General features: G+C 44.2%; 1 protein-coding gene across 8 annotated transcripts in view; it reads right to left on the reverse strand.

The window, feature by feature from the left end:
* JADE1 (jade family PHD finger 1) overlaps window positions 1–16,774 on the reverse strand; it is a 106,284-nt gene that overhangs the window by 37,096 nt on the left and 52,414 nt on the right. The window contains exon 1 of one of the 8 annotated variants that reach the window (XM_088164160.1): window positions 3,131–3,182. The exons of 2 other annotated variants lie outside the window; for them this stretch is intronic. Coding sequence is in view for 1 of the 6 variants with exons in the window: in XM_088164157.1 (XP_088020283.1) it covers window positions 2,368–2,392 (25 nt within the window). In the remaining 5 variants the exon portion in view is untranslated. Of the gene's footprint in view, window positions 1–21; window positions 2,300–2,367; window positions 2,472–2,537; window positions 2,674–3,130; window positions 3,183–16,774 lie in introns of those variants that run through there. 5 more of the 8 variants (XM_014883702.2, XM_088164159.1, XM_088164157.1 and 2 more) reach the window with 5 other exon arrangements.

Genomic DNA, 16,774 nt, shown 5'->3' on the forward strand with positions numbered 1-16,774 from the left:
TCAGGATGCCCCGGCTCTCACCTGCGGGTGAACCTAATAAACTTTCTCAGAATAAGGCGATCAGCTGGGGAGCCGGAGAGAGCCGTGAGGAGAAGTTGGCCGGCGGCAGGCGCTGCTCGCAGGTGCGCTGAGCCTCGGCCGCCGCGCCGCGCCCACGGCTGCGGGATCGGAGCCACCTCCCCGCAGGGTGAGAGCCGAGCCTTCGGGATTCACTTCCACAGCGGCACTCACACCCAGCGCCGGCTCCAGCCCGGCCGGGTGCTGCTCAGGGCGGCTCTCCTCATCCTCATCCTCCCGCACCGATCCCATCTCGGCTCCGGCCCCGCACCAAGGTTCGCGGCAGCCCCGCAGCCGCCAGGGCACGGCCGGCTGAGGTCACGGAGCAGCCTCTCGGCCCGGGCGCCGCCGGGCTACACCTCCCCCGCGGGGGTGGCACCTTCCCGGCCAGCTGCACGGCCGCCGGCTTCCATGGGAAGCGGCCCGGCTCGCCCCCTCCTTCTCCTCCCTCCCGGCTCCCGCTCCTCCCCGCCGCCGGCCGCACCAATCCGCTCGGCCACGGCTGCAAATCAAACTTGGTGCCCCCGGCTCCGCCGCCTCTCCCTCCAAGCCCTGTCAGTGCCGAAAACGGCCACGGCACCTTCCCCGCCCGCCCCCGTGGCCACGCTGCCGCGGAGGGGGTGGACGGGACGGCGGATGGAGCGGCAGCTCGGAGACGAGCTCATTTTCTGTGTCCGTCTCTCCTCCCACTCCCAGACAGTTCTGGAAACTGTGTTATCACCTCTTGTCACAGGAAACCAACCAGCAGGCGGTGCAAACAAACAAACACCCGTTGCCTCCACCCTTCCCAAAATCATCCTATCGGGAACGAACGGGCGGGCGCGAACGGGAAGGGAAAAGCAAATAAATATGAAAAAATCTACAAATAAACCAAAACAACAAAACATTCGCCTCCCCCCCAAATAAAAAAAAAAAAAAAAATCACCACCAAAATTCTCCTAGGAGCAGGCAACTATGCGAGCCCAGGGCCGGGCAGGGTGGCTTTGTCTAACAGGAACAAGTGGAATGATGGCTGGAGCCGCACTCACCTCCCCAGGGAGAGCGGCCCGTTACACAGAAATGCCGCAGCCCCGCTCCGTCCCGCTCGCCAGGCACCGGGGCAGGCAAGAGCCAAATCGCGGAGCTGCCCCGACCGCCGCCCGAGCAAGTTGGGGCGCTCGCCGCCGCTGCCCCTGTGATGTTAGGTTCGCTCCCCGACACCGCCGGCCGCCTTTCCGCTCCCTCGCCCACAAACTCCGGCCCGTCCACGCGGATTCGCCCCTCGGCTTGTGCCGGGCACTAGTGGCGGGAGGGGGCCGGGATCCCCCCACGTCCTGCCCAAGTTCTCTACGCACCCCCCCCCCACCCCGCTCCCGCTTCACCTCCCGCAGCCGGAGCCGGGGCGGGGGCCGGGCGCGGCGGGGTCGCCGTGCACCTGCCGGCCGCTGCCCCGATGCCGCCCCGCGCCGCACACATTTCCCCGCCTTTTCCCACTCTCAAACACGTGCGCTTCGGAGCTCGGGCAAGTTGTTCTCCAGCAGGAGACACCGCGCGCCCGCCTGGGGGGGACAGGGCCGGCTCTGACAGCCCGGCGGTCCGCGGCTCCAGCCGAGCACCCACCGAGCGGGCGGCTGACCGGCTGCGGCTCTCCCGCTCCGAACGGCAACTTCTGTTTAATTTCACCGATGAGCAGTTTTTAATGCTTTCCAAGGTTATTTTTTTGTTTTTGTTTTTTTACCCCACAAGCTAAATCCAAGCGCGACTGGGGGGGAGGGGGGAGTAAAGGGGGGAAACAAAGGTGCTGCTGCACACCGAACACCTCCTCTCCCACGCACACCGCTCCTCGCCCGCGGCGAGAGGCGACGGGTCTCATGGGCATCTGGGTAACACGCTGACACACAGTGGCCATGGCTCTCCCCCACCCCCTTCCTACACATCAGTATCCGAGCAGGACTTGCGCTCTGCCATTGCCATCTGGCTACCAACTTGCTCCAACGCTTCCTACTTTCCGCGGCGGGCGATACCCGGCGCTGCCCCCGCGGCGCAGCCTGCAGCGACGCCTGGGGCGCAGGGCCGGCGGCACGGCAAGGCATGGCAAGGCACGGCACGGCATGGCACGGAACACCGGCGGCTCACTTGGCCGCTGCACCTGGGAAAGCTGCGCGGTTCCCCCTTGCCCGCAGCGGAACAAAAAGGGAGCCGGAGCCGGCACCGGCCGGCCGCGCCGGGCGGCAGCGCTGCCTCCCCTCCCGCCTCCGCCCGCCCCAGCCCCGCACAAGTTGCTTGTGGGATAGCGGAGCCGCAACTCGGCCGCCTCCCCTCGCCCCGTACCGAGCGGCGCGGCTCTTGGCGCCATGTTAATGACGTACTATCTTATTTCCACTAGGCAGCGACCTTCGGCACGAAACTGCTCTCCCGCCGCCTCCGGAGCGACAAAAAAACCCCATCAAATATGGCTGTGCTGGCGGCTCCGCGGCTGGCGCTGCGGCGGGCACGGTTACCTGCTGGCGGCGGCGCGGCGGCGGCGAGGGCGGGCGGCGCGGCCGGGCTCCCCCTGCGCGGAGGGCTCGGGGCCGCCGCATGAGTTCGGCGCGGCGCCGGGCAGCGGGCACGGAGAGCGGCTCGCTGCGCCACACACACACTCACACGCACACACACACTCTCTCACACACACAGATTCCCTCTGACTGACGTTTGTACTTGTTATGGAGGAAGGACTCCGTGAATCAAACTCGTTTCTGGGTCACTGCTGCCACAGGGGGGAGCTGCTTTAATCCCCTGCCAAAACTGGAAGGCGAGGGAAGGGGGGAGAAATAATAATAATAATGCAGCGCCGGGGTGGGGAGGCGGCGGCGCGGCCCCGGGGGAGCCGCCGTTAACTCTTGGCGGGCCCGGCCGCACCGCGCGGGGCTCCCGCCGCCCCTCGCCTCCCCGGAGAGCCCCGGGGGAGCGCGGCCGCCCGGCCCCCGCCGCCTCCCGCTCGTGTTCCAGCGGGCTGGAAAATGCAGATGGCAGAGGCAACGCCGTGCGGCTGGCAGCTGGGAAATGATACGTGTCTGCACCCGCATCCCGCCCGCGGCACTGCTGGCCTTACCCTGCAACCATTAACGCTTCTCTCCAAAAGATTTAAGGCGATTTCGCAAGCAGGAATTCTAGCGCTGCACTGGCTCCCCGTGCAGAACGCATGAGTCACTATTTGTCAAGCAGAGAAACTGAGGGTACCAGGAGTTAAACGCCGTGGCCACATGCGTAGCGCGTAATTGCCGGGGCAAGAATAAAACTGCACGCTCCCTATTCTCAGCCCCCAGCGTTATCCCTCTGGCTCGTTAACTTTGATACTTCTCAAAGACTAGAAAGAGCCAACACAATCTGCGGTTCAGTTCACATCTCTGTAGCAGGAGAGGAAATTATCTTAAATTGGCACCAAATGACATACTAAACTTCCCATTACCTAAAAAGCGTGTTTGAATGCAGATTTCCTTATTTTTCCACATAAATCGCTTTACCTCGCGCCATACACCTGTGCTCCCTGAGTGAAAAACTCCCCCTTTTGAGCAGAATTCCTGAGCAGATACAGTCTGAGGTAATAAACACCGCAGAGAAGATTCAGCATAAGCTCAGACACAGAATTAAGGCGATCTGTGTAAAGTAATCCCCATAGTATGCAAATACAAATTAATGCAGCCTCCACAGCAATATCAGTCTGCCAAAGAATCACACCTTAGTTCAGCAGAGGAATTGGGTCGTTACTCATCCGTGCAAACCGAGTCATTTATTCTGCCGTCTCGCCCACCCACCTACCCAATAATGAAACAGTACTTACATTGAATCTGCACATCCTAAAAAGTTGTACTTTACTACAAAAACATCCTCCCCCCTCTGGAGATATTCTTTCGCTGTGAAAATCAGACAGTCGTGGTTCTATTCACAGAACACCCTGAAGCACCTTCAGATTTTAGAGCCTAAGACTTTGATTCCCTTGTTTTCTGGTACATGAAAATACAAAAAGGCACGCATTCCCTATTTTTTACCTGCGCTTGCCTTTGGCATCCAGACCTGTAAAGATACCTGTTGGCATAGGTTTCTGTACATCAGCTGCCTAATTAGGAACATCCATGATGATCCATGCAACACACCCCATCGTAGTACCTGATAATTATAATAAACTACTGGCACACCCCTGTCACCTTACCCCTGAACTTCCAGGGGAGTTCATTTATAATTACTGGCCAGACACTTAGTTCTGTCTTTCCTAAACAGCATATACCTGTTGCTGTGCCATGGTATAAACCCCAGAACAGAATAGCTCAGAGGTTTTTGGTTTTTTTCCCTCTCAGTGGTCTGCAGGCCCCTCAGGAACTCAGGGACTACTTATCATAAGTTCATAAAAAGTAATCATGGTTAGCCAAACTACTGTCAATTGGCATTTATTATACAGAGGTATGCACTTCTACTGAGTTAATAGGATGATTTTTCTTCTAAATAATTTTAAGTAATATTGTACATTGTGAAAGACTGAAGAATCACAAGAAATGCTATTTGTTCCACTTTCCTGAATTCTTTCCAAGAAGTTCAGAACAAGCTTCTGAGAAGAGCTTAAATGTGAATGGGCTCTAATTTCTCAAGAGGAATGACAGAAACTTTCCTATCTCAAGCTCCCTGGATTTGAGGAAGTATTTTTGTTTTCCTGTAATTAGTTTTCCTTTGCATATACAGCCAAGTTTATATTTCACCTTGTATTTTACGAAACATTTCTCTTGGAAGCCACGTGAGGCCATACATTTAAGATAACATGAATGATTTCATGGTACCATGAATGATGGGCTGTGTTTTAAAAAAGTACCAACTATCTCCATTACTGTAGAAAATAGAAAACTCCCTGAATGGGAGTCCTCTGTGCTCCTCAAGCAGCCAGCCCAGTCTTTACAAGAAGGTAACACAACTGGAACAAAGATGCTATTTTGTCTCTGAGTACAGTGTATCCACAGAGACTCCTCTGGAATAATACACTTCTATATTTTAAAAGGAAATATTAAAAAAATCAAAGGGCAAGCAGCTGGAAGAATAATTTTGGAAGTGGTTGGGAAACAAAAAGGAAAGGTTACTGCTTCAGCATTACAGGTATGAACTTTTATACCAGAATACTTATGGTCAAACAAGAGAGAGTAGTGTTCTCCTACCTGCACTGACTAAATGTCAAGATGACGTGGAAAATTCTTCTGTAAGTAGAGTCAGTAGAAGTTTTGACATCACCCTTTGTCTCTAATAGGTATTTGCCCTCTCAGCAAAGCAGGCACTTTGTTATAATAAATTATGTTATAAGGCTCTGTGCTTCTATCACTTATCTTCCTATCAGTGTTATCATTTATTCCAGGAACACTCAGAGAATATGTATCAGGCTTAGAGTTAGGCTTTGTGCTAGCACACAGAACTTCTAGTCCCTTTTCCAAGTTGTTTCATCAGATCATATATTAAACTTTATTTTATTTTTTAAATTGTTTGATTAGTTTCTTAATGTCTCCTTCTTGGATTCTTAATTTTTTTAGCAGATGCACAAATCCAAGGAAAGACTATGTGGCTTTTCAGCACTCTTTTCCACCCTTTTGTGAAAGTCTGTTGCTGTAGCAGGGGCTAATAAAATAGCTTCCTTCCTTTTTTTTTTTTTTTTTTATAATACTCCTTTTACAATTTAAATCTTTTCCACTAATTAATGCAGTCCTCACACATGAAGGTGGAGCTAACAAAGCTGCTTCTCCTCACTGATAAATTTAGCCCAAGAGTATCACTTAAAACTCAAAACTGTTCTTTTGGCTCCAGCTTTCAGGAACTTCTATTTTCTCTTTTTTATTTTGAAGATTAGAAACTTGAGGAGAAGAACAGTACAGATCCAAATCAGGACTGTCAACACTGGATTGTACTTAGAGAGAGGGATTTTCCAGAGAGCTTTCATATCTCCTGTGAGAGGTGTTTTACCAAGCAGAGCCATAAGACAGATGCACAGTTGGGCCAATTCCTTTTGAGGTCCATTTTGTCTCTAGCTGGTCTAATCATACAAGCAAGAGAAAAAAAAGATTTTGACTCATGCATATGTAAATCCATACCACTTACAAATTGCATAAGTGCAATATTTTTAACTCCTGCAGAAATAAAACTTACTTAACACAGCTCCTGTATGGGCCATAGAGGAACACAGTTTTGTCCAGCCCAAATGCATTATTTATGGCAATGTGGCACCTGACCACTTCACAAAATTACACACAGAACTCCTCATTCATTGGTGCTCTGGCTTTTTCGTCCTTCTCAATATCTACCACTACCAAAATTTGGTGTGTCTGGATTAGGCAGGTCAAAAAGGCTAAACTCAGGTAGTAAATTATTGCCTTTGACTCTGAAGCTGAGGTTTACAGCTACCAGGATTGCTTGTGAGAGTGATTTGTTTATTCATAGGCCATGCACCAAAGATGTGATTTCTCCTGTGCTCACAACCCTCATTCTTCTGGTTTATAGTTCCTTTGGCTTATTGAGATGAATTTGTGAGAGATCACTAACTGGGGGTATGGGCCAGTACCCCAGGAAGGAGAAGCTGTAGGATGAGGATGGAAAGGGATGAAAATGATTCCTCAGAGCTGAGCTTTATATTTAGCAGGCTTTCAGACAGGGCTTGTGCAGACAGACCAGTGTACTCTTTTTAATGATAAAACTTGAGAAGTAGAGATTATAACACTAATTTTATCTGTGGGTAGACAGGGGCATGCAAAGGTTATATCACTCACACAAGTCACATGTTAAGTCAGCATTAAAACCAAGAATAGAAACCTGAAGTAATGCCTCTCAGTCCAAGGTTTCTAATGATTAAACCATATCCTCTCCTTTGGCCTGGTCCACAGCACAGAACACAGTACAAAGTATACCTCCATGACATTTTGCACATAGATATCTTAAAATGTTTTTGCAAGTCAGACACAATCACTGCATGGATATGCAACTGCTGACACTGTGCATTCATCTGAAAAGGAAGCAGGGATAGGGATGCCCAATAGGTAAAATTAACTGCGTTCAAAAATCTAGAAGTATAGGTACTGAAGTCACGTGTTTCCAAATTATTGTAATTGAAAAGCAGAAGCTGACAGGAAACCAGTAGAACAAGAAACTCAATGGAACAACTGGGAACAGACTTGCAGGTCTGCAAGTTAAGCTGCATGAAGATGATGCATCACCTTTAAGGGAAATAACACAATTTTGTACACGATGAGAGAAGTAATTAGCAGCCGAGGTAATGCCCTAAGGATTATGAAAAACTCAGGCAAGTGAGAGTTTAGCAGCAACAGATCAAATCTCAGCTGAAGTATCTACACGTGCCTATCTGGCAGCTCATCAAGCAACATTACAACAGCTAATCTACATGAACTTCAACTTTAAATTGTGTTTGTGCAGGCAGAAATCACGTAGTGAAAAAAAGGTGCTGTGACAAGACTTGTGGAAGAGTTCAAAAGAATCTGATTACAGATTTTCTGATTGCAGAGTGCAACCTGATAACTGGTTGCTAGAAGTGGAGTAGTGGTACCAATTTATCATGGAAGTACAAAAAAAATCAATTTTTTTTCCCGGTAACAACTTAGTGCCAAAATTACTTTGACAAAAATTTGCAACTCTGGATCTTTAGGAATCAGAAAAATATTAACTCCAAAGAGAAAGATCAGCTGTTCCAATTGCTCTGAGCAGTTTGTGATAACATGTCTACAAAGAGCAGAAGTCCTGGAAGTAACTTCCCATGTGGTCCTTTTGGGTTTCCTTTGGTACTTGATGGAATTGCCACGGAGTCACTTCTATTTGTGGTGTCTCCTGGGACAGCTTCTTCCAAATGCTATGATTCACAGTTCATTGAATTCAAAGCTGTTTGCAGGCCATCGAGCTGAGGTCTGCCACAAGAGCCAGGAAATCCTACACCCTCCATAGCAAAAAGCAAACCTAGGACAATTAGCCATAAATTACAATGCATAGGAGGTATCCTGTTTGTCCTCAATAGGTATAAATAAGTTTTCATGCTTGAAATCCCTCTTAGAGGATGTGGCAGACATGATTTCAACAAAGGGCAAATTCCTTAAATAGTCAGAGGTCCACTGATTTCAGAGGCAGTTGTCCTGAAACCTACTTCAACTATTAGTAATTTAGCTCAGTAGTAGAGAAAATAAAAGGGTGTAAAGAAGTGATAACTACTAGATAAAGTAAATCCTAGTCAAATAGACAACTGTTGTTTATTTCAGCTATTTTACTTTACCAATTATATTTTTTAGAAATTAAGTTATTCAGTGTTTAACAAGGAGGAAAAATTACTGAGAAAACTCAATTAAATATATTTTTTCTTGTAGCAGTATCGATTGCTGAGCTTTTCCACAAATTCCACTGTGGAAATAAGCACAAAAACCAGTTTGGGATGTTTTAATCAACATCAGTGTTATAAAAGCTACCACATGGACTTAGATTTCACTAATGTTTATGTTCAGCATCAAACAGGACTCAGAACAAGAGGTTTGGAATATTCAGCACAAAAGAATGTTTACAGAATAGAGAAAAGCTGAGCCCTTATCTAACCCCCCTACCTCTCTCACCCCCCCAAAGAGGTGGGGAGCTATTGGGATAGAGAGGGCAGTTTATGCCATATAGCCATGGGCCACAGAACCCTGCAGAAAGTGGCCCGAGCTGACTGTGTCACGAACACATACCCAAACCAACACAGTTCTCACTCTTACACTTGCACTTTGCTAAGAGCTTATCAGGAATACACACCCAGGAAAAAAATCCCCCAACATAAGCAGTACCCTTATCAGGGAGAGAATTATTATCTCTTTTGTAAATAAGATACTGAGACATGAAGAGATACAAATAAAAACTGCCCCTGGCAATTCATGATTCAGCCCTAACACTTTACAGCAAACTAATCCTTCAGTGCTGTTTGAAACACACACAGTAGCAGGGGGAAGCCACCCTTAACACTGCATTTGCACACTGAATGTGTCTAACCCCAAATTTCTGCTCCAGGCTCCACGACAGCAGTAAGGTGGCACAGTTTAAGTTAAGTTAAAGGAGGTGACACAGTTTTTGAGCATGAGGATGTCCAGAGGCAGAACCCCAAACAGTTACACGGTGAATTTTCAGGGCTCAGGGTGTAAACAGCCCTCAAGTCATTTCATGCCATTTATACCAGTAATTATGAGGTTACTTTTTTGTTTTAATGGACAAAGGAGTTTATTGCTTATTTAGCACTTACAGCATCTTTGCTCAAAGGTGAGACTGCCACAGTTAAATTTAACTAAGCACACCAGGAAGAATGAAGAAAAATTGGAAATCAGATCATTACTCTGGTTTCTGTGAACTTTGCTTTACTAAGCAAAAAAACAACAACAACAACAAAAAAGCAAAACAAAACAAAACAAAAACACCCAAAAAAACCCCAGCAAAAAATAGCCTCTGACCTTCCAGAAAAACATATTAAAAAAAAAAAAAAAAGTCCGATCTGCTTATGTGGGCAGATTTTGGCACAGCGTAAACACCCATGTTTGCTCCTCAAATTGCACAAGTCAGAAAATACTCTCTCTGTCTTTCATCCAGGACACATTTTTAAACCATCACACATTTATGTCTTTGACAATCTGAGGCAGGTTACTTTCTTCACGTGGAAGAATAAGAACTGGGGCAAAGTAAATGTGCTAAATGCCTGTAATGTGGTGTCCCTAAAGGGACATCCTACAGTGGGCACACAACTCCTTACAAAACTGCCACCAGCCCAGTCCCAGCCTACTGAGCTCCTCAAGTGCTCATCCAGCCACATCTCTGCCCTCAGCTAAAGGTGAGCCCACAGAGCCTCAGATCTCTTTTGGGAAAAAGCCCAAATACTTAAGGCAGAGTGTCAGGCCACGGCACACAGAGTTTAGAGAAGTCCAGGAAAGGCTGAAAGGGAGCCAGCCCCAGAGCAGGCAGCCCCATGCCAGAGTACAAAGTGTCCTGGCACTTTGGTGTGGTGCTTTGGGTCAATAATGTGTGTAATAAAGCACATATTGACTGACAGGCTGGACAGGCCCACAGAGACAGCAAAGGGATTTTTCTTCTCCCATCATGTTGACAGTGGAGCCTAGAGCCTCAATTTGTCTCTACTTTTCTTTTACATGTTTATCTTCTGCAAGAGCTGCTCCTGTGGGCTCTTTGGGATCTCTCTCTGCATCCTTCACACCTTCCCTAATAAAATGTTGTGAGTATGGTGCACTCAGTAGTGCCTGACACAAGGTTTAGAGATCCTAGATCACATGGTGGCAGGAGTTTGACTTCAGTGAAGGAAATCAGGGACAGTAAAAGTTAAAATACCTCAGACAAAGTAAAGAGAACCCGAGATCACTGGTTGTGTGAGCCCCAGCAGTACTGGTGAAAGGAATGAATAAGTATTGAAAATACTGGCCCCAGTGAGGGAGCCTCATTGACCAACTAAGCTGGTTGTCCTTTGGAATGCAATTAACATCACCTGCTTAAATGTTTTAAATCCCCTTAAAGTTGCCAAAGATCCTCTAATATCCTGAATTCTATTTTTTTTCCCATTAAAAAATAGCAGTCCAGAAAATCAAACTACAACATACACCCAAAATCCTTTGCTGCTCCATACACACATGCTTTGTTTTCACAAGTATCTCAAAGCCTGGAGGTCTCCAAGCCCAGCTAAGGAAAGAAGACACTGATACTTGTCTTACTTTAAAAATTATTTCCATGTACTTAGAGTTTGTAAGCAGCCATTGAAACCAAAAGCATGAGTTGAAAGTCTCTTTTCTTTTGAATGGGTGTTTATGCCACTAGCATTTGTGGAACTAGGCTTTTCCCCAGGCCTATGTTTTATAATTACAGACAATTTTATATAGCCATTCCAACTGTATGATACTTCTTAATAAACTGATGTATCACACACAACACACTGTGCCCTGATTGAAAACCACCATCTCAACCTCAACATCCAGTGAGGAATTAGTTGACAAAGGGTTTAAAACTGCATGTCATTTCCAACATAAGCACCAAATTTACATAAGTAATTTCCTACTTAACAAGGTGTTTGCTGATCCTAACCCTGTTCACACTTCACAGCAGAAAAATAGATACTTTCAACTGTGAAAAATAACACTTTTGTTCACTTACTGCATACATAGGACACCAGCTAAAATATCTTAACTTTTTTTGTACTCTAATCTCTATTAATAATTCCACTACATTCATCTTACAGTTGCCTATTGAGAAATCATTTCATTTCATGTACAGGAAAATCTCCTGTATATTTAGGCCACAGCTCACAAAAATAAACAAACAATCAATTTTCTAATAGATTTGGCAGGTGGAGCAAGTTAAAACAAGGGACAGGGACACTCAAGACCCTAGGCTCCAAAAGGCTCATCCCAGCAGAGCCCCATCTAATTGCCATCCTGATTGGCCTCCATGATCCTAAAGGTCTTTTCCAACTCTACTGATTCTATGATTAAGTTCCTAAGTTTCTTATGCTGCTTGACAGTGTGAAAAAACCACAAGAATTAAAAAAAAACCACTTTTGCAAACAAATGATGTTGCAATTTTTTTTTTTTCTTTGCACCAAGGTTACGTCACTTATCTCTTGGATACAGATGACATTCATAACCATGTGGCTGGACCCCAGCTAAATTATCACTTTCCCCAAAATAGTCTGAGGGAAGAAAAACAACAAGGGTTCTGTACAGGAAATTAGGAAGTCTTGGTCTTGAGCTTAATTTTGAAAATTCTTTCAGTTGAGCCTCCATTTATTTTTTTTTTCCTATGGCATTTCATGTAGAAAAGATCTATCATTTGTGCAGGCAGGCTCAGGAGCTGCATGTGCAGCTGCCCAGCTGCACACAATGTGGGCACAGCACCTGCTGCACTAAAGCTCTCTGCAGCAGACAAGTAGACACGTTCCAGCTATTCAGTCCAAGCATTTGAAATGATCTCCACCCTTCAGGAGACCTCTTTTGGCCTCTGTGGAAAATACTTCTTTTAGTGGACAGAGTCCTGCCCGCCTGGATTCATGATCAGAAATTCACAGCTAAATTCACATCAGGTACCAAAAGGATTCTAAGATTTCTACAGCAAAATGTAATGACTTCATTTTAATAGGTAAACACGATGAGCTCCACAAATGACTGCTGAGGCATTAGACATCATTAGTCCCACAGAGAAAGCACTAACGTCCTGCAGTATCAAATTGTTTATCACTAATTTGCAGAGGCTGAATCCACAAATACATTTCTATCATTTTGCAGTTGCCTAATTAATTACATATATTAAGCAAATTAAACTGAAGGATGCAGCAAGTACTCCCAGGGCAACCAATGGCTATGTCACCAGCAATTTGCTGCTTTTGCATTCAGAAGCACTCACAATTTTCTTTCAGTGGCAAAGACAATCATAAAAGGATGAAAGCAGGAATCTCACTAGTACAGCAGAAATCAAAAGAGACTTCTATTGCATTGAAATTAGTGAAATAACTCCAAGAGAAGAACTTTATAAACATATGCAGGAATGAACACATGTTCAGTCCTTGAACCACGTTGTGCCTATTGTGTGCACATGCATATTTTGTGTCACACAGACAGCAGAAGCAATGAGTGAAATATCACCACAGTCATTTATTTAAAATGTACACACATTTTTGTTAATTTTAAAAGATAGTGATTTTCATGGTGATTCAAAATCATCTTCCAAAAATAATTACTCATAGTTGTGGAGATCTATTTAGATGAAAAAAAAAAAAAAAAAAGCAAAAACATTGTTGGCATTCTTTTTTCCTGTATTACAAGAACACAGGACACTTGAGGAGCACAACACATGTCTTCTATCTTCACATACAGGAGAAAAACTAAACCAACCCAAAATGTACCCAAATCAGAAGGAAACAAACACAAGAGCAATTCCATAGCTATTTGGTGATAAGATAAACCACAGTGTGTCCCTTAGTGGGTGGGCAGAATGTGTGATCCAGAGTTTGGAATGTCCTCATTTCCTAACATTTTTTTCTTTTTTTATCAGTGGAAGAACTGCTGACTGCCACATTTCATAGGGAGAAGCAAACTTGTTCTTTGATGTTTTAAGCACCAGACTTAGGAATGACTAATTCTTCTGTTCTAGTATTACAGTAGCAGTTCTGAAAGAAAGTAGGCATAAAATGCCTCTACACATCTTTCTTTTTTCTTTTTTTTTTTTTACCCTAATTTTGAGACATAATTTTTAGAATCTTCTTGGAGTACTCTGTGAAATCTTAAATGTGCCCTGTGATACAAGGTCAAAGCCCTTCTCTACTTATTGATACCAGCATTTGTACTTTGAATTAGAGGTCAAATAAATCAAACAAATCCTACACAACTAAAAGAACTCTTTCACTCCATATCCTCCAGATCCTTATAGTGATTTTACTTCATGGTTCAAATCTATGCCATAATTACAGTAAACCCTTCTTGAATGAACAGAAGGACCTCTGATAAACAGCAAATGCAGTAAACTAAATAATTCCATTGATACAGACCACAGTAATAACATTTTCAGGAGAAAATTACTGGTAAGATATCAAGCTCCAACCATCTAAGAAAGCAATCTGCAATTTGGTTTCTTCAAAGCATGGGAAAGTGCACGAGCTTAAATCCAAAATCTGATGAGCCATCCCTTCCCAGGAATAGGAAATTAAAGCATAACAGTATTTCATCAAAATATTTATAATCTACATGGTGAAAGTAGATAGCACTTTCCAAAGTATCTTTTCACCAGAAATCACAAGCTAACTCTGTCTGCCAGAACAGTCTATATATTCCCTAAAAGATTACTCTGCTGCAGTCAATACAAAGTTTCCCCTTCAAAATTCTTCTGTGAATTGAGGAGAACCTATCCTGAGCCTTTTCTTCCACTTTAATATTTATTTCCTCTTCTTGGATATCCTTTATTTTGTTTCCATTCCTGGCAGCTGTTCTCCCAGTAACTGCCCTGGCACTTGGACTCTGTTGGCCACTCAAAAGCATCACAATCTAGGCAGTCTAGGCTAGCTTGGATGGAACAGGGCCAAGTATTCTCTCTCTCTTTGGCATCTTTGGTACATGTCCAGAGCACTCACTAGCTCTCTATCAGTCACTTTTTCATGCAATTTACCATAGCCCAATTTCTGTTCCAAATCAACCAACACTAACTTTCCCCAAAACAGGCTGTTTTCTACATCTGTGCCTCAGGACACTCCAATTTCCAGCTCATTTTTTTCAGGGAGCACATGGTTACTGAAGCAAGCTGATCCTTAACTCTGTGTCCAACATATCACTTATAAATCTCTATTTTAGCAACCACAAGCAGTTTGCAGATTTAGCTTTTTAAAGTCTCTTAATTTCTAAATATATTCATGTGTGCACCAACCTGATTCTCTGAAGAGTCTAAAAGACCAAGATTAAAGTCCTCTGAGTACACAATTATCCCTATTCTACACAGAGCTGCTTTCTGAAACAGAAGGCACACCAAGCATTAGGTTTCCCTCACTTCTCAGTGTGCTTGTTTTCACCATCCCAAATGCAGCTGGCAAAAGACCTGTAAATCCAGATTTCTTTTCATGGTACTGCTCATCAAAGCCTTTAAGTTCCTTCACCTGCCAGCTGAGCCATTACGTGTTTACCTTGCAGAATGCTTAAGAGTTTGGGTTTGACCACTACTTCTGCCACGAATCACATTAGACTTGTGGAACTCTTCATAGAAGTAATGCTGAAGCGACCTTATCCTTTCCATCATAAAGCTGGCATTTCTCAGAGTGCATTTCTCAATTATTGTACACTTGGTGAGAATTAAAGAGAATTCACAAAGTAAATTGAGTTTGCTAATTTATCAGTAAATTCTGATGTTTATTTATACTTCAGGACTACCTCCTTGTAAAAGCCATCTGCAGAAACAGACAGAAAGCAGCAGGAATCAATTTGGGTTTTTTTGGTTAGTAACAAACATCCAGAGGAAAACCACAATGGCACGTTCTTTGAAAGCATCCATGCCATGGTTTGAGCTGTGGCAGTGTCATGCTATCCATGTTCTTGTTGTTTAGAAGAAAGAAAAACAACATGTATAAACAAACAGCCCAAATAAACAGGACTGATTTTCTCTGGAAAAATTCTCTGGAGTTTTATGTTGCCAGTGAGTGAAATTCAGGTCTGCAAGTACATTTCCATTAAAGTCATAAGCATTAGGAGATAGTCTTCCTGTACTTCAGAAATGTGTTCCTTCTATATAGATAAGAGCCCCTTGAGGTTATTTTAGTGGTGAAAATAGGATCTACTGCTCTTTTAATTCACCAAAGAATATCTGAGAAAGAACTGAATTCTATTTCACTCTGGTAACCACCAACAGAATTTCCTACTAAAATTCTGTCACATACATCTGTGAAAACACCAGGATTAAACAGATGTTTTAAAGATTAAGACACCAAACTACCTGTACTGACAACCTGCATTTTTCAGTAGGAAATTTTCTTCTGTTGAAAAGAGCACCAAAATGCAAATATTTAAGCCTATTTTTAGGACTCACACCACACTTTTAGTATTTTTGTTTGAGGTGGATGAGAATACAGCATAATTGAGGCTATACTTTGATTAGCAAGTTATGCAGCACACTTAGAGAAAGTCTGAATAGCAAAACAGGTGTAGGTGCAAATTAAAACCTCACGCTTACAGGTGTTACTGGAGGGAAGGAGAAATGCTTTCTACTGCCCCTGCCCTGTACTGAATGACCAACAGCAGTTCAAGCACTATAAATACATGATCCTGTACCCTGCCTTTTGTTTTAGTTTAACCTAAGAGGAACTCAGTTTGTGCTCTCCAAGACAACACAAACCAACAAAAGGCAGGGAAGGCAGATGAAGAGATTCCTGTCACAGGACATCCCCTCTCAGATATTACATATATATATTAACATATATGTGTACTCTGTGATGATCAGCAGAAATACTTGAGGGAGAAACCATTTAAGAAAACCATGGAAGAATACTAGGGAGGAAAAGGCTAGAGAAACAGCATGTTTTCCATTAGGGTTTTATCCTTAAAAGCTCTCCTTGATTTAATAACCTAGTAGCTTTTCAGGAATATTACAAAGTCTGCTAACTGTGGAGTGGCCATTTAGGAAGAGAAAAAAGCCAAAGTGTCCATTTAGTATTAAAGCACTTGAAGGAAATTTAAATGGGCCAGTGATAGAAAAAGTAATATTGGAATAAAAAGTTGAATTTCTCAGACATTTTTTTTCTTTGAAAGAAGTTGTCTGTAGCAGTAGGACACAGATATTTCCAAATACAGAAATAAATACAGATGCTGAGGACTAAGAGAACTTCATATCTCTATATGGGTCTAGATTGTCTGAAGCAGAATGAGATACAGATTCTGCTTTTCATTTCAGGAGTGCACCATCACCAAAGCATCATTTAGATACTAGGTGTGCAAAATCCTGCATTTCAAGGTCCAATGAGTGTGTGCAATAATCAAAGTCATAGATGCAGGGATCATTTTTTACTAACTGATCCTTGGTATTTAGACAATAGATATTTAGAGGAGAAATATTATGGAACAGTCTTGTTATTTCATTATATCCAGGAATTCTGAGTACTTGCATGTGGCTCAAATTAATTTGGTTTTCTTGGAAGTCAGTTCTCTTTAAAAAAGGCTAAGTTTCTCTTAAGCATCTCTCCAGACTGGCCAGT

This window comes from Sturnus vulgaris, chromosome 4, assembly GCF_052056855.1.
Source record: "Sturnus vulgaris isolate bStuVul1 chromosome 4, bStuVul1.hap1, whole genome shotgun sequence".
Taxonomy (NCBI): domain Eukaryota; kingdom Metazoa; phylum Chordata; class Aves; order Passeriformes; family Sturnidae; genus Sturnus; species Sturnus vulgaris.